The sequence below is a fragment of the Nicotiana tabacum genome, chromosome 19, assembly GCF_000715075.1.
Source record: "Nicotiana tabacum cultivar K326 chromosome 19, ASM71507v2, whole genome shotgun sequence".
In the NCBI taxonomy this organism is placed as follows: domain Eukaryota; kingdom Viridiplantae; phylum Streptophyta; class Magnoliopsida; order Solanales; family Solanaceae; genus Nicotiana; species Nicotiana tabacum.
Genome location: NC_134098.1, coordinates 3547574 through 3572159, shown reverse-complemented (window position 1 = coordinate 3572159; position 24586 = coordinate 3547574). Strand labels below are relative to the sequence as shown.

Here is a 24586-nt window from a genome sequence, read left to right as displayed (position 1 = left end):
CCACGTAAATTTTGTCTTGTCTTGTACAATTTATTATTTTTCTCTTTTTAAATAGCCTGACACACTTCCAACAATTTCCTCTATGCTACCAACAGGGCGAAGGTAGAAGCCTATACACTGGTTTGGCTAAATTTAATAGCTTTTGATCAAACAGTGCGTATGTGTTTGAAATAATTTAGACCCCAATTATTAGCACTTGAAATAGTCGTTCTAAAATCAGAACTCATTAAGTTGAAATTCTGGCTACACTTCCGGGCGCACCAATACCTTGACGGTAATATTAGCTCTGTGCCACGTCATGAGCTTTGCCCAAGACTCTACATTCACCGGCCTGGAAATCACAATGGACGCAGAAGAGGTAATTAATTTCATTAAGAACAATCATCCACTGTATTCTATTACTCCCTCCGTTCCAGTTTATGTGAACCTATTTCTTTTTTAGTCCGTTCCAAAAAGACTGACCCTTTTCTAAATTTAAAAATTATTTAGCTTAAATTTTTAATTCTACCCTTAATGAGAAGCTTTTATAACCATACAAATATTCTGGACCCCCTTTTGACTTATTTAGGACCACAAAATTCAAAAGTCTTCATTTTTTCTTAAACTTCGCGCCCAATCAAACAAGTTCACATAAATTGGAACAGAAGGAGTGTTGGTTCCCCAAGTACACGCACAAGTATACGTGGCCGTCAAGTAATAAAGTGACTCGAAAGTCGGATGTCGAACCCACAAAGACTTAGATTAATCATTCACTAAGCAAACTAAAATCAATTTACTGTTCAAGATAATCAAAAATGTTATTTTTCTACTAAACTACTATTGCGGAATTTAAACACGTAACCAAGGGAGATATAGATTTCAGGGTTGTGATTGGTTTATCAATCCTATTGAGTTTGTAATTACATCTGTTAATCCGAATTATCTATGGTTGCTAGTTGATCGAATCGTTTATATAAATAACATGTTCCCACAATACTATTCGTCTATCCATAATATATTAACCTTATATTCCTATGGTATTGAATATATCATGAACGAATATAATACGGTATTCAACTAAGCAAGACTGTTAGGTATATTCATATCCTAACCGCGAAATCTTTTTTCCGAGCCACGGGTTAAAAAACAAACTCTCTCTAACTCGAGTTAACGGTGATGTAATTAATAAAATTCAATATTCATGACAACCACAATCCTAGAAGCGAAGTTTGGCTCCACATAGACATGGTAGCCAAACAACAAATCATCTAAAAAAAGTAAAGATTACTAAGTTTGATGGAAGAAAGATGGAATCTGATAAATTTCGGCCTCCACGGTGGCTCTGTGCTCTCCCTTGGTCCAAAAGTATGTTCGCTCATTCGTCTAAAATATGCCCCCCTCCTCAAAAATAGGTTTAGAACCCCTTTTATACATGTTGGGGACGTTTAGGGTTGAAATCCCCAAGTCCCAGTCGAATTAGGACAAAATCCGCCCTTTGTCGTTTCGCTTGGCGCCTGGCGCCAACCAGGACAACAAACTTTTTGGTCTTCTGTCTTTGGCGTTTTGGTTGGTGCCTAGCGCCAACCTGGACACCAAACTTATACTTCCTCCAAATTCTTCCCTTTTTGACGTCAATTTGCATGCAAACTCCCCAAATCACTTCCAATTGATTCCTACACATATAAATATCATCATTAAGCTCGAGTCACAAATATTCATACTAAAGTTAACGAGATCAAGACATAATGCAAGGAAAATTACATGCAAAAATATGAAATTTTAGCCAAACATCAATGACTAGTATATTTCATGATTGCAGGTATCCAAATGACAGTTGTTCTAATCATAACAATTTCATTGATTACATTGAATAAACCTTTATAAGTTCTATCACCAAAGGAAATGCCTAATATCCCAACTTTGAAATTAAATTTCCAGGAAGACAAGCTAGCCTCATTCTTTAGCTTTCTTGGGAGACTTCATCACATTGATGGCGCAACGACCGACACAAAGAAACAACAGAGCAACCAGGGTCATGTTTATCACTTCCTTTCGCATCTTCAGCTTTGCGAACAAATCACCAGCCGGCCCCAACTTGTTTGGAACTGAGGCTCTGTTGTTATTGTTATTGTTGTTGCTGTTATCGTTATCTGGTTTAACTCTTGTTTGTTCACTGGTTCTTGAATTATTAATCTTTGGCTCATCAATTGAAGTGGTATTTTGATCCTGTTGTGGCAATTCCTTATCATTTATCGATTGATCATCTGGTTTAGTGAATAAACTAGTTGTTTTTCCATCTCCTGAAGTGCTTTTGGGAAGACTTTTGGCCTCTGTTTGTTCATTAGTTTTTGGAATAATGTTCTTTGGTTCTTCTTTCAGTACTGGCTCTTTAGTAGGACCATTCTCAGCATTATCCTGCTTAGTAAATTCGTCTCTATTAGTCTTCTTTTGATACGAGGGATAAGGAATAATTAATTCCGAAATTAAATTTGAGAAGAGTTTTTCCACGTTTGGTTGAGATAAAATCACGATATAATTAATCCGATGATTAGTTATCCTGGGATTATAATGTTATTCTATCCCTATGAGAGGGTGGGATAACAATCCCGGGATAACTAATCCCGGAATAATTAATCATAAGATAACTTATTTTCCAACCAAACGACGCTTAGTGTGTTTTTGGTACGAAGAAAACAATTTTTCACGAAAATACCAATGTTTTATGTGGAAAATATTTTTCGGAAAACATACGTATTAAAAATTAATAAAACAATATTAGTAAACTGGAGAGTGGTTTAATGAATTCATTGAATGCTAAAATTTAACACTGATATTTACGTGTTGATTGGAGCAAGTAATATGAAGTTATAAGTTAAGATAAATGTCACGACTCGAAGGAAAATGATTTCCGCCGACAAGCGAGGAAGTCATTTTCACCCTTTCGATGTTTTCCTTGGAAAACATTTTCTAGAATCCAAAAACCAAAAAATGATAAGGAAAATATTATCCTGAAAACTAAACTCACCTTTAAAGTGGTCTTTTGGCTTGTAGCTGAAGGTGGCAAATTTTTATCCTTTTTTTCTTCTGAAATGATTAGTTTTGGATATTTAACACAAAGAATATTTCTATTTACAAACCTAGCACTGATTTTGCTTTTGTCACAATTTTCTGAAACAGGAATGACTTTCTGAAACCTCTGCCATTTATTAACTGGCCTTTGTCCACTAATTGTCAGATTCCCTGTTTTGCACAACTCAACTTTCACTTGTTCTTTCTTGAAACCTGTAGAATTTCAATTTCGTTAGGGTATTTCAGAGTATATATATATGCATACGGTCAGAACCGGGCCTGCCCTTCTCATGACTAATCGAGGCTGGATCATGATAGGCATCGGTTCCGCCTCGGGTTATATCGAGCCTCAGTATGAAGTTAGATTGCCGAGCCCTTAATTCAGAGACCGGTCAAGAACGAGATCAATCAAGATCGAGACCAAGCGGATTGCAGATCGAGCGACATCGGAGGAGGTTTACCTAGTCAAGTAACGGTAAGTCGAAACATCTGTGATCGAGCAAGGATCACGGCAGAAATCTTGGCACGTATCAAGATGAGGCCGGTTAATTAGACAATCATGAGATTTTTTACTGTATTTAGAATTATACCATAAGTAAGACTCCTCTACTATATAAAAGGGGCTAATCATTTGTAAAGAGATCATATTCACACAATTCAAAGCAATATACTATTCTTTAACCTCTCAATACTTTGTTACTTTATATCTCATTATGCTCATTCATTTGGTTCGAGGTAACCTGTCTCGAGGGCCAAAGCTACTCGTCTTGCTTGGTTTGCTTTATTTTTTTTTACAATCAATTTTCAATATCAATTTACATATTTTCTCAGTTTATGCCAAGCGAAATTACGTGTCCTTAAAACCATATATAAATTCAATTGTTATCCGTTTTTAGGGTAAACAATATATCAAAAGTGAAAAGCGCAAAACTAGAGAGATATGTTGGAGCTTTATTAAGCGCAGAGCGATATTAAAGTGTAGATTTTAGCGAAAAAAGCGCCAAAGAACAAAAAAAAGAAGCTATTTTAGAAAATTTAACTATAAATAAAAACAATAAGTATTTGGACAAAAGAGTTAAAAAAATATAATTAAGCTATTTTATATGTTGTGCTCTTAAAGACGGACCATATGTGAAGGTGCACACACCTTATATATTAGCACGCTTACAGTAAAGTGCCAGTTAAGCAAGGCGAAGCGCATAATCTGAGCTTCACCGAGTTTCAGGGTTTACGCACTTTAACCAAGCCTTTAACAACAACGAGGCAATTATACATGGAAACTACTCAAAATTTAATTTTTATGCGTTCAAGATTTTCAAGATTTTCACATATTCCACGGATCATTATCTCCCTGAAGATAGAACATATTTTAAGGTTGGCTATGAAAAGTATGAAGTAACAGCAATCCTATGTAATAATGAAATTAAGCATACATGAGTTCTCAATATTTGATCTGATTATATTTATTTTTGTGAGAATTTTATGCTGAGAATAATAAATTTTGAATTTGGAATTTGCCTTCATTTTCTTCTTTCTGAAAATATCTCATACAGACGATATAGTAAAATTTTCACTTTAGAGTCAACTATAATTTATCAAGAAAAGTTAATATCACTCTCCCATTCAGGAATTTCCTAGTAATATTGCACACTCCATTTGTTCTTATTATTCTTTTTCCTTATTTTCTTTTTTGGGGGGAGGGGGGAGTTTACGATTGACAACCAAGGCAGCCCGGTACACAAGGCATCCCGTGTTCACGTAGTGAGTTCGAGTCACCCAAGTGGGGAGCTCTTGAACGGAGGGAATAAAAACTTAAAAAAACTCCGAAGAAGAACCGCACCTCAAAGGGTGTGACAACTAGGATTTAGCGCAATTGATGTCGGCCTATTGTTACATTTCAACTTGTAAGGCATGTTAGTATACAATGATTTTTTTTCATGGTGTCGTCCTATAATATATATGTATATGTATATTGCTTTTAGAAAAATATTTTCTATAAAATAGTAAAAAATTTCGACGAAACAGAGTCAGATGACACCCTTTGATTTAAGGCATTACCGCTACCGGACAAAAAATTGAGAAGAATTCACCTGAAAGATTAAAGAGAAGAGTGTCATAGTCTTTTTCCTGAACCATCATTGATGTTGGCACAAAATCTTCATATTCTTGAGCAGCTGCAACTCTCTTTATATCCATTTTCTATGTTTCTTTTCTTTTTTTTGGACAGATTTTAGTAATATATTTCCTTTTAAGGCTTTTCTTCTTGTTGAGATATAGAAAGGATGGAAGTTTGTAGGTTATATATATATACAAGAAAATCCACAGAAAGTATTTTCTTGAGATGCTTTCTGTGTTAACTTTCGATTTAAATATTCTTTAAACAAATATAATTCTATGCCTTTCTTTTGGTCAACTTTTGACTACATATTCTTTGTGCATGGGAAAGAGATATAGATTCCTTTAAAACATTATTAAGAATATATTCAATTGTTATCAGAGAAGTTGGAATAATTCAATGTGAACTGCATGTCTCGTTTCTACATCCTATTCTAATTTAATTTAAAAACAAATTTAGCTTGTCCTTATGTTTAACATATTTGCACATTAAAAAAACGGAGCCAATATTCAAAGTTTATTGAATTCTGAACTTGCATTGAAATCATAACTCGTTTTAGATAATTACAAAATTTGCAGTTAAATATTTATACACATTAATAAATTTCTTAATATAAATATATAGTCTAAGCAAAAGTTATTGAATTCATCTTAACTCATACGTAATATCGTAGGAAAAAATTATTACAACTGGTAATTGAAAACCAACCACAATTTCAAAAGTATTCGAAATTTAGCCAATTTTTGATAAAATCTGAACAAAAACACCCTTCCGGAAGTATCTATTATGTTGGAGTTCGAATTCTTTACATATGAGCTTCCAACATAATGTGCTGGAATTTTATAATATGCTGGAGTTCCAACATAATATGCGAGAAGTTTATATGCATGAGCTCCATAATCCCGCATATTATGCTGAAACTTTTCGTGTGGTAGAGTTCCAACATAATATACCGGAAGTTTATATGCAGAAGCTCCGTAATCCCGTATATTATGCTGGAACTTTCCGTGTTTCAGCAAAATAGTGGCTATTTTTTAATGACTTTACAAATACTGGCTATTGTTCCAATTACCAGTCCGAAAACTAGCTAGCCCATGCTATTTTCACAATATTGTAGCTTCACCCTTGGTTACAGTGTTATTATTCCTAATTATATTCGATTAATCAAGCGAGGAGTATTTATAAGTTATAATCAAGCGAAGCTATCACTAACCATTAACATCCCTTGAGTTAGTCTAGTTTATATAAGTGCATGTCGTTATATAAAAACAAAATGAAAATTGCACATACCTATGCAGACAAATTCTTATTAACTCGGCCTAATTTTAAAGCTAATTCGAGTGTTGGTTTTCTATTAATTACTAAAAAATAGGAGTTAGTGCCAGATAAATTCTGGAACTAAATAAAAGAATCCGTCGTTAATCCTTTTTAGCGATATATTATCAACAAGTTTTGTTAGCTATGAGCGATTTAGCAACAAATTAGCGACGAAGTTTATAGCTAATTCTGATTTTTCTTTTTATAGTATACGTCTTATGGTTTTATTGATTGATTGATTGTCCTAAACTTTTAACTCTCTAATTGGTAAAGAAAACCTTTTACTACCTTTTTTGAAAGCTAATATTATGGATAGTTATTCAACTTTCACTTTTGTTATATTTATGTCGCGTTAAATTATTTTTTGTAGTAAAAAAATTACTCAATTTTGTCTGATTTCTTTTTGTGATGAAAACAATTATTTGACTTTGCCCAAATATCATTAAAAGTCACTATGAGGAAGCAAATGAGACAATTCCTATAATATTCAAGCAAAGTTGAGTGCTTTTTCAAGAAAAAAGAATAGTATATATTTAGAATATTTAAATAAAATTAAGTGATTTTTTATTATAAAAAATAATTTAATGACTTTAATATACTCCTTCTGTTTCAATTTATGTGAGCCTGTTTGACTGGGTACGGAGTTTAAGAAAAAATGAAGAATTTTAAAATTTGTGGTCCTAAACAAGTTAAAAATGGACCCAGAGTATTTGTATGATTATAAAAGTTTCTCGTTAAGGATAAAATTGTAAGTTTAAGCTAAATTGTTTTCAAATTTAAAAAGAGATCATTATTTTTTAAACGAACCAAAAAAAAAAAAAAGTTCACTAACTTAGTAAAATAAGAATTACAAGTCAAAGATCATCCTTGAAATTACCGATCTACTTTAATTCTTATGCTAAATAAAAAGAAGTAGGGAAAGAGAGAAAATTGTGGAACAAAAAAATGTATATTGTCTTAGAACTTGATTTGTCTTTTCCCTCAGCCGTACTTAGTCGGTGCTTTCACCGCATATTTTGTCAGCTTTTCTCAAGTAAATGGCCTTTCTTAATAATCCCTTTCCTTAGATTCTTCTGCATTAGCAGCCAACCAAAAAAAGAAAAAAAGAAGAAGAGGGGGGGTGGGGGTGGAGGTGGAGAGTTTAATAATTGGCTTATAATTACATGAAATTTAAAAGGGATTGTTTGAGCCAAGAATCTTATTTGGAGAGTAAAGAATGGAGAAGACAGTGAAAAATGCAAAATCTTGAAAAATCCAATTGAAGTCAAGATTGGTTAGTTGTGCAATTTTTCCACAAAAAGAACACAAAAAGTCAAGAATTTGAAGTCTGAAATCTCATTTTTAGTTCTCTTCTTAGCTTGTTTGGAGAGTGAAAAATGGAGGAGACAGTGAAAAATGCAAAATCTTGAACACCCAATTGAAGTCAAGATTGGTTAGTTGTGCAGTTTTTCAGCAAAAAGAACACAAAAAGTCAAGAATTTGTAGTCTGAAATCTGATTTTTAGTTCTCTTCTGAGCTTGTTTGGAGAGTGAAAAATGGAGGAGACACTTAAAAATAAAAAATCTTGAACACCCAATTGAAGTCAAGATTGGTTACTGCACAATTATCAGCCAAAAGAACACAAATCAAAAATTTGAACTTCAACACCTCAATTTTAGTTCTCTGTAGAGTGGAAAATGGAGGAGACAGTGAAAAATGGGATCTTGGTATTTGCTGTGAATGGACAAAGATTTGAGCTTCCTAGTATTGACCCTTCAACTTCTTTGCTTGAGTTCTTGCGCACTAAGACTTGCTTCAAAAGTCCCAAGCTTGGCTGTGGTGAAGGTCATACTCCTTCCTCTCCCTTTATTTATATTTACAGAGACGATTCATGATTTAAATTTGATGACGTCAATCTATATTCTTAGCGAAGGGGAGCCTTTACATAACTAGTAAAGTTGATGTCATGTGACCAGGAAGTCACGGGTTCGACCCTTGAAAACAACCTCTTGTAGTAATGCAAGGCTGCGTCTCTTGTGGTCCGACCCTTCCGCGGACCCGCGCATGGCGGGAGCTTAGTGCACGGGTTACCCTTTAATTTATATTCTTAGCATTGAACTCGTTGAATTTTGAAATTATGGGTTCAAAAAGTTAATATTTGTTGAAATTTCAAAGATTTTATACATGTAAATATGTGAACAATGGGTTCCATTGGGCTATGTGAAGTTGTGCTCTATATGTTTATTTTGGTGCAACTGCAAAAGAAATGCTAAAAGCTTTGAACTTTTTGTTTTGTTTTTTGGTAATTGTTCCTTGAGCAGAGGGTCAACCGGTAACAACCTCTCTATCTTCATGAGGTATGGGTAAGGTCTGCTTACACATTACGCTCCCCTGACCCCACTTGTGGTATTACACTGAGTTTGTTGTTCTTGTATTTTTTGGGGGTAATGCTTTGAACTTTTTTATATTGGTATTTTTGTTGTGATAGGTTGGCTCCTTGTTCATTTTTTTTTTGTGCCTTTTTCTTGAAAACATGGTATCTCTAAGTGTGCATATATATCAAATTTACCTAATACTCCCTATTTTGGGAACGTTCAAATATCCAATGCCAAAGTCACTGAATGGGTCCTGAACTGTGTAATGTCATTACGGTGTTCGTAGGACAATTGTCACTGCTCATAGACTATGGAAGTTGTGTATGAATGTAATGCTCATAACTTCCCGCAGATGTAGCTCCCTTCCTTCTTTTTAGGAGTGTGAATCAGTGTCGAAACAAAATACCCGACAAGCATTAGCTCTTCCTGTACAGGAGGTGATCCAGGAAAATGAAGTTCTCATTCTGTACATGCAAATATAACTCTCAGTTACTGTTATTAAGCACTTTTGCTGTCCTGAGGTCGATAAGAAGTTTTAAGTATGAATACTTTACTCCTTGCTCTATAGAGATAGTTATGTACGGAACAAAATGACTAGGTTCTCCCGAAATGCTAGCTAAGTTATTGCTTTTTTGTCGGGCTGACTTCATACATTCTGTTACTTATAGAAAATAGCGCAGTTCAATACTTTGTTACACGGAATTCTGGTTCTGCAATTTGGTAAGTTTAGACTAGAAAATCTTTTATTCATTAGAAGTCTTTGAAGGTGATTTTCAACTCTTCAATCTTTTTATGATGTTTGTATAGATAATTGAGAACTTTAGTTTGAAAAGATCTCTTCAATTCCTATAAATGGTTGCAGGCGGTTGTGGAGCTTGTGTTGTTCTTCTCTCAAAATATGATCCGACGCTTAAACGGGTTGAAGATTTTAGTGTGAGTTCATGCCTTACGCTTCTTTGCAGTTTAAATGGTTGCTCAATTACTACAAGTGAAGGCCTTGGAAACACCAAGGATGGTTACCACTCGATTCATGAACGGTTTGCGGGGTTTCATGCTTCTCAATGTGGATATTGCACTCCCGGAATTTGTATGTCCTTTTACTCGGCTCTTGTCAATGCCGATAAAGCAAACCACACGGATTCTCCACCAGGATTCTCTAAGTTGACCGCACCTGAAGCTGAAAAAGCCATAGCAGGGAACCTTTGTCGTTGTACTGGATACCGGCCCATTGCTGATGCGTGCAAGACATTTGCGGCCGATGTTGACATAGAGGATTTGGGGCTCAATTCTTTTTGGAAAAAAGAAGATTCTAGGGATATAAAAGTGAGTAAGTTACCTCCCTATGATCCAAGTAAGAATTTAACTACATTTCCTCAATTCTTGAAAAGTGAATCGGCCACATGTTTGGACTCCAGAAGGTATCCCTGGTACACTCCTATTTCTGTCGACGAGCTTCAAAGTTTGTTGAACTCCAATTTGGCTGAAAATGATGCAAGCATTAAGCTGGTTGTTGGTAACACAGGCACAGGATATTACAAGGAAACCCAGCGACATGACCGATATATTGATCTGAGACATATCTCTGAACTTTCGATCATTGAATTAGATCACACAGGAATTAAATTGGGGGCTACTGTCACTATCTCTAAACTTATATCATTCTTGAAGGATAAAAACAAAGTCGCTTTGAGTTCATATGGAAAGCTGGTTAGCGAAAAGTTGGTTCAGCACATGGAGAAGATTGCTTCACCATTTGTTAGAAACACCGCTAGTGTTGGGGGAAATTTGGTTATGTCACAAAAGAATGGTTTTCCTTCAGATATAGCTACATTATTTCTTGGTTTGGGCGCTACTGTTTGCATAATGACCAGTCAAAGACATGAAAAACTTACGTTCGTGGAGTTCTTAGCGAGGCCGCCACTAGACTCAAGGAGTGTGCTACTTAGTCTTTTAATTCCATTTAAAAAGGATGGAAGTTCTCTTGAAACCTGTTCGAAGTATTTGTTTGAAACCTATCGAGCTGCAGCACGACCTCTTGGAAATGCATTGGCATACGTAAATGCTGCTTTCCTTGCTGATGTTTCTCCCCACTGTAATCAGTTCTTGATTAACAATATCCAGTTGGCTTTTGGTGCTTATGGAACAAAACAAGCAACAAGGGCCAAAAAAGTAGAAGAATATATAACTGGGAAGATATTAAACGTTAATGTGTTATCCGAAGCACTTAAATTAGTCAAACAAGCAGTGGTACCCGAAGATGGAACTTCACACCCTGATTACAGGTCAAGCATGGCAGTTGGTTTTCTTTTTGAGTTTCTATTTCAGTTCACCGATGTTTGTCCCACGATATCTGGTGGTCTGTTAAACCAAAGTACTTTGGTAGAGGAAGTCTCAAAGAGTAACAAAGACGGTTATATTAGTGAAGAGAAAGTCGACACACTTCTATCATCTGCTAAGCAAGTCGTGGAATCGAGTAAAGAGTATTATCCGGTGGGTGAACCAATGAAGAAATCTGGAGCTTCCTTACAAGCTTCTGGTCCGTTTCTCCCTTTTATGTTTTATTCCACATCATGCATAAAAACTCGGTTTTATGTCATTTTGCATCCTTTTTCTGGCTTTGAAATTGCTGACTGTGTATAAAGTGGGTAGTGATAGGGAAAACTAATTAAAAGCCTACCTGTATTACTTCTGCAAAGTTTTCAAGTTAAATTAATTGAAAGTTCTTATATGCTTGAATAAATCGCCTTGTTGTTATTGTGAGAAGGCACGGGAGAAAATATGTTATTGATATATTGAATGAATGAATAATACTACACAAGAGGTCCTTATTTATAGCTATACTATACAAGGACATACTACTCCTCTACCAATGTGGGACAATACTACACTATATACATGCTGTAAATTAACACTCCCCCTCAAGCCGGTGCATACAAATCATATGTACCGAGCTTGTTACATATATAACTAATACGAGGACCAGTGAGAGACTTGGTGAAGATATCTGCAAGTTGATCATTTGACCTCACAAACTTTGTAGCAATCTCTCCTGAAAGTATATTTTCTCTGACGAAGTGACAATCAATCTCAATGTGTTTAGTTCTCTCATGGAACACCGGATTTGATGCAATATGAAGGGCAGCTTGATTATCGCACACAAGTTCCATCCGACTGATTTCACCAAATTTCAACTCCTTGAGCAATTGTTTGGTCCAGACTAGCTCACATGTTGCCATAGCCATTGCTCGATATTCTGCTTCTGCACTAGACCGAGCAACTACATTCTGTTTCTTGCGCTTCCAGGACACCAAATTTCCTCCTACTAAAACACAATATCCAGACGTAGAACGTCTATCAGAAGGTGATCCTGCCCAATCAGCATCTGAGTATCCAATGATCTGCTCATGACCTCGATCCTCAAAGAGTAACCCTTTGCCTTGAGCCGATTTTATATATCGAATAATGCGGACAACTGCATCCCAATGACTATCACAGGGAGAATTCATAAACTGACTTACCACACTCACAGGATAGGAAATGTCGGGTCTAGTCACTGTGAGATAATTTAATTTTCCAACCAGCCGCCTATAGCTTGCAGGATCGCTAAGCGGCTCCCCCTGTCCTGGCATAAGTTTAGAATTCGGATCCATCGGAGTGTCAACAGGTCTGCAACCTATCATCCCCGTCTCCTTAAGAATGTCTAAAGCATATTTTCTTTGAGAAATAACAATACCTGAGCTAGACTGGGCAACCTTAATACCCAGAAAGTACTTCAATCTGCCTAGATCCTTAGTTTGGAAGTGCTGGAAGAGATGCTGTTTCAGGTTGGTAATACCATCCTGATCATTGCCAGTAATAACAATATCATCAACATAGACTACCAGATAAATACAGAGACTTGAAGCAGAGTGCCGATAAAACACAGAGTGATCAGGTTCACTACGAATCATGCCAAACTCCTGGATAACCGTGCTGAACTTACCAAACTAGGCTCGAGGAGACTGCTTTAGACCATAAAGTGACCGACGCAAGCGACATACAAGGCCACGAGACTCCCCCTGAGCAACAAAATCAGGTGGTTGCTCCATATAAACCTCATCCTCAAGATCACCGTGAAGAAAGGCATTTTTAATGTCCAGCTGATAGAGGGGCCAATGACGAACCGCAGCCATGGATAGAAAAAGGCGGACTGAAGCCACTTTAGCCACGGGAGAGAAGGTATCACTGTAATCGAGCCCAAATATCTGAGTATATCCTTTGGCAACAAGACGGGCCTTAAGTCGATCAATCTGTCAATCGGGACCAACTTTGACTGTATAAACCCAACGACAACCAACAGTAGATTTACCTGAGGTAAGAGGAACAAGCTCCCAAGTACCACTTGTATGTAAAGCAGACATCTCGTCACTCATAGCCTGGCGCCATCCTGGATCAGACAACGCTTCACCTGTAGACTTACGGATGAAAACTGAGGACAAAGAAGATATAAAAGCATAATGGGGAGATGACAGACGATGATAGCTCAAACCGACATAATGAGGATTAGGGTTAAGTGTGGTCCTTATACCTTTCCGAAGTGCAATCGGTGTACTAGGAGCAGGGTCCGCAGCAGGAGCAGGGTCAGGTGCAGGACGAGAACCAGTTGGGCCTGATGGAGGACGCAAACGACGATGATAAGTCAAGAGTGGTGTTCCTGTGGCCGGGGAACTAGGGGGAACAACACTAGACTCCTCAACGGTTGGTATGGATGAAAACTCTGTGGTCGAAGGTGGAGGAGGAGCTATAGTAAACTCCTCAAAGGTCGGTATAGGTAAGACCTCAGATATATCATGGTGGTCAGCAGAGGTAAAGAAAGGTTTAGACTCAAAAAATGTGACGTCAGCTGACATAAGGTACCTACGAAGATCTGGAGAATAACAACGATATCCCTTCTGAACACGAGAATAACCAAGGAAGACACACTTGAGAGCACGGGGAGCTAACTTATCTTTCCCAGGGGCTAAGTTATGAACAAAACACGTGCTCCCAAAAACACGAGGTGGAAGAGAGTATAAGGGTGACTGGGGAAACAATACTGAATGCGGAATCTGATTCTTGATGGGAGATGAAGGCATCCGATTAATCAAATAACAAGCTGTGAGAACTGCATCGCCCCAAAAACGCAACGGAACACGAGATTCAATTAGAAGTGTGCGAGCAGTCTCAATAAGGTGCCTATTCTTTCTCTCAGCAACCCCATTTTGCTGAGGGGTATAAGGACAAGATGTCTGATGAATAATTCCCTGAGAAGTCATAAATTGCTGAAATTGAGAAGATAAATATTCTAAGGCATTATCACTGCGAAAAATGCGAATAGAAACACCAAATTGGTTTTTGATTTCAGCACAGAAACTCTGGAATATAGAAAATAACTCAGAACGATCTTTCATTAAGAAAAGCCAAGTACATCTTGAATAATCATCAATGAAACTGACAAAGTAACCCAAGGATGAATTGACTCTACTAGGACCCCATATATCAGAATGAACTAAGGAGAAGACAGACTCTGCATGACTCTCAACACTACGCGAAAAGGAGGCTCGGGTATGTTTCCCAAGTTGACACGACTCACAATCTAATGTAGACAAACTAGATAAACTAGGCACCATCTTCTGAAGTTTGGATAAACTCGGATGTCCTAAACGTCTGTGGATTAGATCTGGAGGATCTGTAACTAGACATGTTGTGGAAGGACTGAGTGAGTTAAGGTAGTAAAGGCCTTCTGATTCACGTCCTGTACCAATTGTCTGTCCCGTACTGCGGTCCTGCATAATAAAAGAATCGTCAATAAAGTATATACCACAATGGAGGGCACGAGTCAAACGACTAACAGATGCAAGACTAAAAGGACAGTCAGGGACATAAAGAACGGAATCTAGGGTGATAGAAGACAAGGGATTAGCTTGTCCAACTCCTTTTGCCTTAGTTTGACATCCATTGGCTAAAGTAACAGTGGGAAGAGACTGTGAATATACAATATTTGACAAAAGTGATATATTACCAGAGATGTGATCAGAAGCGCCGGAGTCCATGACCCATGGGCCAAGAGTGCTAGACTGGGAAACACAAGCAAAAGAATTACCAGAAACAGAAGTATCAGTCTGAGCAACTGAGGCTACTTGTGGAGATGTCTGCTTACTTGCTCGATACTGAAGGAGCTCATTATATTCTTCTTTAGATAAAGAAAATCCTTGGTTACCTGGAGTCTCGGTCTGAGCAATGTAAGCATTTTTGGGTGGACGACCATGTAAGGAATAACACATTTCACGAGTGTGTCCAAGTTTGTGACAATAAGAACACTTGGGTCTAGATCTTCCAAAACGACCTCCTCCTCGTCTATGCTCCATAGTTTGAGATGCCCGAACATCCATTGTCTGGGATGCAAGACAGAGGAATCAAGTATCTGTGATGAGCTCACTGGTGGACTTGGTGCTGCAGCAAGGCGGAGTAATCGAGAGAATAATTCATCAACTGTCGGGACAGACGGACTAGCCAAAATCTGGTCGCGTACTGAATCAAGATCATTAGGAAGTCCAGCGATGGTAAGAACGAGAAACATCTTCTGTCACTGCTCTTGTTGTTTTTCCACACTAGCCGAAACTGGCATCAACTTCTCAAATTCCTCCATGACTGCCTGTACTTGACCCAAGTAAGTAGACATATCCAATTCCTGCTTCTTTAAGTTTGTCATCCGTGAGATCACATCATAGAAGCGAGATATGTCATTAGTGTATAAGGTGCGTGCCTTTACCCAAACCAAATAACATGTCTGGAATGGACGAAACAAGGGCATCAACTTGGAATCAATAGATCGCCACAAGATGCTACATAACTGAGCATCGATTTTTGCCCAAAGTGCTATTGCCTTTTCATCTCCATCGCTAGACTGTTTGATTAGATGATCTAGAACACCTTGACCTCTACACCATAACTCGACAGATGAAGCCCAAGCTAAGTAGTTTGAACCTCCCATTAAAGGTTCCGAGGTAATAATAGCACTAGAGTTTCCAGAACTCATGTTTCTAGACCCAAAAGCATCAAATCCCAAAGACATTGTTGTAAATTATTACCAAATAGGAGAAAGAATCAACTGTAATCCACTGAAGCAGTGTACGGAAACACAGAAACAGAATACTGAAATACTGTAGCTGCCGGAATCTACTGTAGCTGTCGGAATAGTACTGTAGCTACCGGAAAAAACTCAAAGTTGTCGGAATGAAATGAAAACAGTAGGGGTAGGATCGGAATTACCAGGCGACCCAACTGTTCTGAAGGAAGATTTTCAAAAAATGTCCGGAAGTGGTCGTACGCGCCGGCGCGTGAGCTCACGTGCGTGAGCTTCTGGTGGCGCGTGAGGCTGCTTCTGCCGGAGTTGTTCACTGGGATTTGGTCGCCGGACAGTGACGATTCTTGTGGTAGTGTTGAATTTTGCACAACACTGACAGAAATGAAGCAGATAGAAAACAACCTTAAAAAATACTGATTTCTCTTTCCCGGAATCGCTGGAATTTATGCACAGCGATAAGTCTCTCACAATTGCTCTGATACCATGTGAGAAGGCACGGGAGAAAATATGTTATTGATATATTGAATGAATGAATAATACTACACAAGAGGTCCTTATTTATAGCTATACTATACAAGGACATACTACTCCTCTACCAATGTGGGACAATACTACACTATATACATGCTGTAAATTAACAGTTATCTTGTCAATTGCTAGAAGGAAAAGACCCTATGCTACCAGAGAAGCAGAGATTGGCTGACGATGGATCTGTTGACTCGCTCCCTTGTGAGGTGAACGTGATAAGGAGAAACAAATGGGAGATAATCCCATTTGGCCCTTTAGTAGTTTTGTGGGCGAGACAGTTGTCTCTGTGAGTAAAATGACATGGTAAAGAGGGAGAATGGGGAAACAATGGAAGGATATGGGAAACTAGAGAAGGGTGGAAGAGAAGATAGAGCAACGGAAGCGAGGAAGCAAGTAGTGTCGAGGAGAAGAAAGGCTGGCGAGTGGGAACCAAAAAGATGAGGAAGTTAAATTTTGGAATGTTCTATCAATTACGATAGACATGATCACCAAGGAATGTGGTGGGGTAGATATGATCCCTCTATTTTTTACCAAAGGTCTTGGGTTCGAGCCCTGTGAATGGAGAAACTCTTGGTGGAGAGCTCTTCTACCTCTAGTGGGTCCTAAAGGCATGATCTGGGTTAGTGGGATAAGGTTGTTTAGCCTAGCTACGGGTTCGGCCGAGCCCAATAGCTTTAGTCCAAATCCTGTATTTGCCTAAAGAAATCCACTAAATATTAAACAATAATTAGATTTAGAGCCCAATTACTAACACTAGATGTCACTATTCTAGGATTAGTGCATGTTTGGGAGCACCTAGAGCACTCTTGCTAGCATATATGATTAAATACATGTAGTAGAGAATACAACAACAACAACAACAAACCCGGTGAAATCCCACAAGTGGGGTGTGGGGAGGGTAGTGTGCACACAAGGCTGTTTCCGAAAGACCCTCGGCTCAAGAACATCAAAAATGAAGCAACATGTAGTAGAGAATCATGCATGTAATTCTCTATATTGTACACATCTTGTATGTGGGAAATTCCCTTGCAATCAATAAATTTCATTACCTTATCAAAAAGAATGAAATTTGCAGGAGAATCTGTTTACGTGGACGACATTCCATCACCACCAAACTGCCTATATGGAGCATTTATCTATAGTACAAGACCATTAGCAGGGGTAAAGGGCATCCATTTTGGGACTAATTCATTACCTGATGGAGTTAGTTGCATTATTACTTTTAAAGATATCCCGAGCAGAGGAGCAAATGTAGGATCTAAGACCATATTTGGTCCCGAACCTTTATTTGCAGATGATCTCACCCGATATGCTGGTGACCGAATTGCTTTTGTGGTAAGCCCTTATTTTTTTCATCGCCCTTTTGCTAGAAGAGGTTCAGGCAAGGTGATTTTTCATATGCTTCACTAGAGAGGTCTATTTTAAATTATTTCTTTTATGTTCAATTTTGTGGTTAAATAACTTAGGTTGCTGAAAGTCAGAGGTCTGCTGATGTGGCCGCAAACATGGCCGTCGTTGAATATGACACTGAAAATGTAGATTCACCAATTTTAACTGTCGAGGAAGCAGTTCAGAAGTCCAGTTTTTTTCAAGTTCCACCATTTCTATATCCGAAAAAAGTTGGTGATTTCTCAAAAGGAATGGCTGAAGCTGACCACAAGATCCTCTCTGCTGAGGTATTTTTGATTAGTTCTTCAGTGATTTCTCTTAAACAAGTTTTCGAAATCTCGGTTCCTGCGAGGTGGAATACTATATATTGGGATAATTACATTTTTGGGCCGCCCAAAAAAATAATAGCCGGCGAATGTATATGTTCCGTAAATTAAGTATAAATATACATATAATATACAAAAAAAACATATAATATACATATCATATACATAATCAGTGTATATGTTTTGTATATTTGGGCTACTGCCTGTAATTATTTTGGGCCGCCGGCCAAAAATGAAAAAAGCTATGTGTAAAAATATACTAATGATTCAAATTTAATAGTGATTGGCTCTGTTAATTATCATTTGCAGATGAGACTTGGGTCTCAGTACTACTTTTATATGGAGACACAGACTGCTCTTGCAGTTCCGGATGAAGATAACTGTATGGTTGTCTACGCATCAAGTCAGTGCCCCGAGTATGTAGGTAGTGTAATTGCTAGTTGTCTTGGTGTCCCCGAGCACAACATCCGTGTTGTTACAAGAAGGGTTGGAGGTGGCTTTGGAGGCAAGGCGGTGAGAGCGATGCCTGTAAGTATCTGTTACTCCTTATAGAGTAAAAATGGAAGAAATCATAAATTTTCTGCTTGGAAAATATTATAGGGTAAGATAAACTCTTTGCTAACATGGTTTAAAAAATAAAAAAATAAGTAAAAAGTGTTCTGTTATTAATCCAATGGATGTGCATGTCTTAATTGTGGGATGGTAGTAGTGCAATGATCTGTGGACAACACCGTGAAAGTTTGTGGGAGTCTTTAATAGTAGGATTATAGGAACTTCATAAGCAGCTATCGATATGTTTAGATAAACTTACTAGAAGACGATTCAAGTACCTTGTGCACATTCCGCGTCACAGAATCTTAAATAAGATTTTCTCCCGTTTCTTTTTTCCATTTTTTGGTTCGGTCGTAATAAACTAGCTCTTTTTAGAAGCTTTGCAGATTCCATGCTTAAGCAGGCACAAACAGTTTTTCCTTATGATTTTTCTGATGCTCTCTTTAATAAATTTTTCCTATGTTTTCCTATTATGTATGAAACATTTTTGTCTCTTACTCTTTCTTCTTCTCTTTCTTTCTGTTGCAAAAGAATTCTAGTTCCGTTATGAAAATCTATGTATGACATGTTAGGTCTCCACAGCCTGTGCACTTGCAGCGTTCAAGTTACAACGCCCTGTCCGAATATGCGTCAACCGAAAGACTGACATGATTATGGCAGGAGGGAGACACCCCATGAAAATAACATACAGTGTTGGATTTAAGTCAAATGGGAAAATCACTGCCTTACATCTTGATGTATTGATAAATGCTGGGATAATTGAAGATGTAAGCCCTATCATACCGTCGAACTTTATCGGGGCTCTCAAAAAGTATGATTGGGGTGCCTTATCTTTTGATATAAAGGTATGTAAGACGAACCTTACTAGCAAATCAGCTATGCGGGGCCCGGGGGAGGTACAAGGATCGTATATTGCCGAAGCTATAATGGAGCATGTAGCGAGTGTACTGTCTTCGGAGGTGGACTCAATCAGAAAACAAAATATTCATACATTTGAAAGTCTTAAATTATTTTATGAGCACAGTGCAGGAGATATAGGAGATTATACTTTACCAGGTATGATGGATAAGCTGGCCACATCATCAAGTTTCGTTCAAAGAAGTGAGATGATAGGACAATATAACCAGAAAAATATATGGAAGAAAAGGGGTATTTCTCGAGTGCCACTTGTTTATGAATCTACACAACGACCAACGCCCGGAAAAGTAAGCATTCTGTCGGACGGATCAATAGTTGTTGAGGTCGGAGGTATTGAAATAGGCCAAGGTCTATGGACAAAGGTGAAGCAAATGACAGCCTATGGTCTTAGTTTAATTGAAAGTAGTTGGGGTGAAGAACTTGTGGAGAAAGTACGCGTCATACAAGCAGACACTTTAAGCTTAGTGCAAGGCGGGTTTACTGCTGGAAGTACTACATCTGAATCGAGCTGTGAAGCTGTTAGACTTTGCTGTAATGTATTAGTTGAAAGACTGACCCCTCTGAAGAAGACATTGCAAGAACAAAATGGTTCTGTTGATTGGACTACATTGATTCGCCAGGTTTCTCTTTTCTGTCTGATCTTCTCTTTTGACTTCCTTAATTTACAATTTTGTAAGATAAAATCGTTCACTGTCCTTTCACGAGGCACAGTTTATGCAATCGAGCTGATTTCTGCTTTATACTTTTAGACGTATTTATCTCAAGCCTATACCATGTCCAGTGACGGAGCTAACCTTTCGGCTACAGGTTCGGCTGAACACAGTAGTTTTCGTCCAAATCCTGTATTTGTCTTAAAAATTTCATTGAATATATACAAATTATTATTTTAGAACTAAGTAGCTTAAAAGAACTAGAATCCGAACCCATAAGCTTCAAATCCTGACTTTGCCTCTGACCATGTCAGTTATGATTCTATGTTGTTCGGACTCTCCAAAAATATCGTTGGTTGAGAGTCGGATCCTCTAAAAGTAGTGTATTTTTGGAGGATGCGACACGGGTGCGGCAGCATTTTGGAGAGTCTGCACAACATATGTTATGAATACCCATCAGATAGAACCATTCCAAATAGAATTCCAGTTTCTAAAAATTGATGTCAAATTGAAGTAGTCAAGAGGATAATATATGGTAAAAGAACTGACTCAAATTGGAAACATCTGTCAGTGGATATCCTGTGTTGGACTTAATTTTAAAGACCATGATACATTGGTTTAAGTTGAAAGGGAAATGCATGAAACGTAGCTCCTGATCCATATGTCTGAATTTAATGTCTTAAAACATTCTTTGTATATACGTCGAATAATAAGTGTTCAAATTCTGATCCTACTCTACCCTTTTCAGGCACAAATGCAAGCAATTAACTTAGCAGCGAACTCTTATTATGTGCCGGCATTCGGTTCCATGCAATATTTGAACTATGGTGCTGCTGTAAGCGAGGTGAACTTGTTTTCTTTTTCACTTAATTTTGCAGCTTCATGTAGGGGTGAGCGTTCGGGCAGTTTAGACTAGATATGAAAATTTGCAGTTCAGACTAGATATGAAAATTTGGATTTTCGGTTTTCGGATTGAAGAAATTACAATCCAAATCCAATTCAAATAAGCTTGGATTGGATCGGATTTTTTAAGCTCGGTTTCGGATTAATCGGTTTGGATATTTCGGCCGACATATATTTCTTAATTGTGGAAAGATTTATTGCTTCACCTCGTCTTCAAGGATTAATCAATATCCAATAATTGTAAAACACTTCGGCCGACATTCTAGTTTTGAAGCATCTAGTGACCATTTTACATGCGGCAGCACCTTTTTACAGAAAATAACAATAAAGATGTTGGTTTTTGCAGGTAGAGATAGATATCCTGACAGGAGAAACAAAAATTTTGCAGTCAGACATTATATATGACTGTGGACAAAGCTTGAACCCAGCTGTTGATATGGGACAGGTCTGTCGGAAATTATCCTCAATGTACTCTAAGTTTTAGCTTTTATAATGTGGATTTCCTCAAACAATTACGAATTTTGTTTGTGGGGAATTTTGTTTGTTGCAGATTGAAGGGGCTTTTGTTCAAGGAATTGGATTTTTTATGCTCGAAGAGTATCTTACAAACACAGACGGGTTGGTCGTTTCGGATAGTACTTGGACATACAAGATCCCAACAATTGACACAATACCGAAAAATTTCAATGTTCGAGTGCTAAACAGTGGACATCACGAGAAACGTGTTCTCTCGTCTAAAGGTACTGTTATTTCTTCATTTCATCTCTTAAAAGGAGATTCCAAATATTTCATATTCATGTTATGCTGCTGAAAAAAGTACACGTCTTTGCCGCCGAGAATGCAACATGTCTCTTGTGCTGGAAAAAAGTACACCTTGTTGCAACCATCTATGTTGCTCGAGTATGGGTTCGGGCACCTGATACAGGTGCGGATCTAGAAGTTGGATTCCTCATTACTTAAATCTAAGGATTTGGGGGGGGGGGGGGGTTTACAAATAGGAGTATGGGTATGAGCATTAAGATACAGTCAATAAATATATATTGCAAATATAGGAGTGTAGATTTCGACAATTAATAGAAGTTACTAAATGAAAGCTGGTATGGTTAAGTTCTTTTAAAACACTCAGTATTTTATTCATAGGTTATCTCGTATAATAGTGAAGTGTTCTAGTATGTGCGTTATATATATACCCGATCAGCCTATGCTTCTTGGCCAAAGGTGTAGTAACCCAAGTTTGGTTGTCCAAATCTTGTGCGGATGCCACAACCAGGTTTACAAATAGGAGTATGGGTATGAGCATTAAGATACAGTCAATAAATATATATTACAAATATAGGAGTGTAGATTTCGACAATTAATAGAAGTTACTAAATGAAAGCTGGTATGGTTAAGTTCTTTTAAAACACTTAGTATTTTATTCATAGGTTATCTCGTATAATAGTGAAGTGTTCTAGTATGTGCGTTATATATATACCCAATTCATAGGTTATCTCGTATAATAGTGAAGTGTTCTAGTATGTGCGTTATATATATACTCGATCAGCCTATGCTTCTTGGCCATAGGTGTAGTAACCCAAGTTGCCACAACCACACCCAAAATCGTGTTGATCAACACGGGTGCAGTAAGGATTTTGAAGGATCTGTGCAACATAGTTGTTGAACGAGCTTGTGAAGAAATTTCCATGATTTTTCCAAAAAGTTATTAGAAGGTTAAAAAAATGACCAAGGCATTTTTCAATTATAGGGACGAAACAATCTCACTTTAAAGTTTCCTCAAAATGGTATATGTCCATTTATTTGTGCATAATGTTGACTGTACGGCTATAACAACGTTTTGCAGCATCTGGTGAACCGCCACTACTTCTGGCATCCTCGGTTCATTGTGCAACAAGAGCAGCCATTAAAGCAGCAAGAAAACAACTTAAACTTTGGGTCAAGCTCGACGAGTCTGATTCGGAATTCTATTTGAATGTTCCTGCCACATTACCTGTTGTGAAGACACAATGTGGCCTAGATTATGTGGAGAAATACTTGGAAAGTCTGCTTCATTACAAAATCGAAACCACCTCTCTACCTTCTAGGTAGAAGTAAGGTCTGCATACACACTACCCTCCTCAGACTCCACTTGCCCACTTGTGGGACTGTTGTTGTGTTGTTGTGTGGCCTGGATTATATGAAGTGAAGATATTCTCTTTTAGCTTTTACAAGAACTAGCTTTTGTTCTGTTTTATGATAGTACAAGCAAAATCCATAATTCATGTATACAAGCCTTTAAAAGGGAAAATTACCTAGTAGTATAGCAGCTTCCAAAAATAATAACCGGTAAAATGTATATTTTGTGCATATTTAATGTGTAATATACATATTTTATACATTATATTTTATTTTGTATATTTGGCTAATGAATGTAACTATTTTTTATGTTAAGCTTATATTATAATAAAGTAAGTAGGAAGGAGCGAATGCTAGTCGACCCGATGGGATAGGTGACCAAAGGAAGTTGGTTCACCTTCTCTCTTGCGTTACAACATAGGCCGTTCCAATCGCGGATGAAAATATTCCACAAATGTAACTTGCTCTATCTCAAATAGGGGTGTTTGTCGGTAGGTACGGTATGATATTTAGACATTTCGGCTCAGTATTTTCGGTATTTGGTTTCTTAAAATGTTATATCAATATTGTACCTAATTAAATTTGGTATGGTTCAGTTTTTCTCCTTTCAGTTTCGGTTTATTCGGTACGATTATTTCGGTTTGTTCGGCTTCAATATTAACTAGTGCATAGAACCATAGACTGTAATATTCTTAATTAAAGTGCTCACAAATATAAAAATAAAAATGTTCTAAACATTGTCGATAAATATTTGTTCAAAACAGCATGTATCAACCCATCGAGAGAAAAAAAGTACATAAAGGAATAAATTTAATCATTAAAAATATTTTATTACTTGCTTAGAGCTAATTCATGAACTTAAAGAATACAACAAGGACTAATTCAGCAGATGCACTTCAATACACGAGAAGAAACACCCCAAAATCGTAAAAGTATTATGTTAATGTTGCTGAACTTCTTTTTACTTGCGCTATTTCTTTCATTCTTTTCAATGATGCCAAAAGGAGGAAGATAACTAAGAGGGGGTAACAGTTGAATCAAATCTGGTAAAAGTTGAATCTAGGCCTGATCCGTAGGAGGAACATGTTGGAAATCTGGTTCTCAGGGTAATATCAATTCTGGGTTTGTCATCATCAAAAGGGAAGAAAATGATAAGTTACGCTATTGTGGGTTTTGATAATTTTTCAAACTCTATTGAGGAACTAGATAGGAACCTAATACGATCAGTTCCTTTGCGACTGTTGTGATATGTTTCGATGTCTAGCCAA

General features: G+C 37.4%; 2 protein-coding genes across 4 annotated transcripts; one reads left to right on the top strand and one right to left on the bottom strand.

Annotated features, from left to right (window-relative positions):
* Nucleotides 1–1143: 1143 nt before the first annotated feature.
* Nucleotides 1144–5337, bottom strand: LOC107774916 (uncharacterized). Of its 2 annotated transcripts, XR_012703176.1 has the most exons (4): nucleotides 5139–5337; nucleotides 3005–3261; nucleotides 1856–2394; nucleotides 1144–1652 (listed from the first exon to the last, which is right to left on the bottom strand). XR_012703176.1 is itself a non-coding variant. In XM_016594586.2 (3 exons), exons 1-3 carry the CDS (start codon nucleotides 5242–5244, stop codon nucleotides 1933–1935), a joined length of 825 nt encoding a protein of 274 aa, XP_016450072.2. In that variant the 5' UTR covers nucleotides 5245–5337; the 3' UTR covers nucleotides 1757–1932. The 2 variants fall into 2 exon arrangements, 1 of the variants encoding a protein (XP_016450072.2); XM_016594586.2 differs by lacking the exon at nucleotides 1144–1652 and having other exon boundaries at nucleotides 1757–2394.
* A 2193-nt stretch (nucleotides 5338–7530) lies between these two features.
* LOC107784015 (abscisic-aldehyde oxidase) lies at nucleotides 7531–23608 on the top strand. 2 transcript variants are annotated; one of them, XR_012703175.1, is made up of 11 exons: nucleotides 7531–8305; nucleotides 9698–11371; nucleotides 17544–17803; nucleotides 17935–18144; nucleotides 18493–18711; nucleotides 19308–20273; nucleotides 20403–20460; nucleotides 21052–21147; nucleotides 21553–21651; nucleotides 21757–21946; nucleotides 23047–23608. XR_012703175.1 is itself a non-coding variant. In XM_075239503.1 (10 exons), the coding sequence occupies exons 1-10, from the start codon at nucleotides 8158–8160 to the stop codon at nucleotides 23289–23291; spliced, it is 4107 nt and encodes a 1368-aa protein (XP_075095604.1). In that variant the 5' UTR covers nucleotides 7531–8157; the 3' UTR covers nucleotides 23292–23608. The 2 variants fall into 2 exon arrangements, 1 of the variants encoding a protein (XP_075095604.1); XM_075239503.1 differs by lacking the exon at nucleotides 20403–20460.
* The last annotated feature ends 978 nt before the right edge of the window (nucleotides 23609–24586 follow it).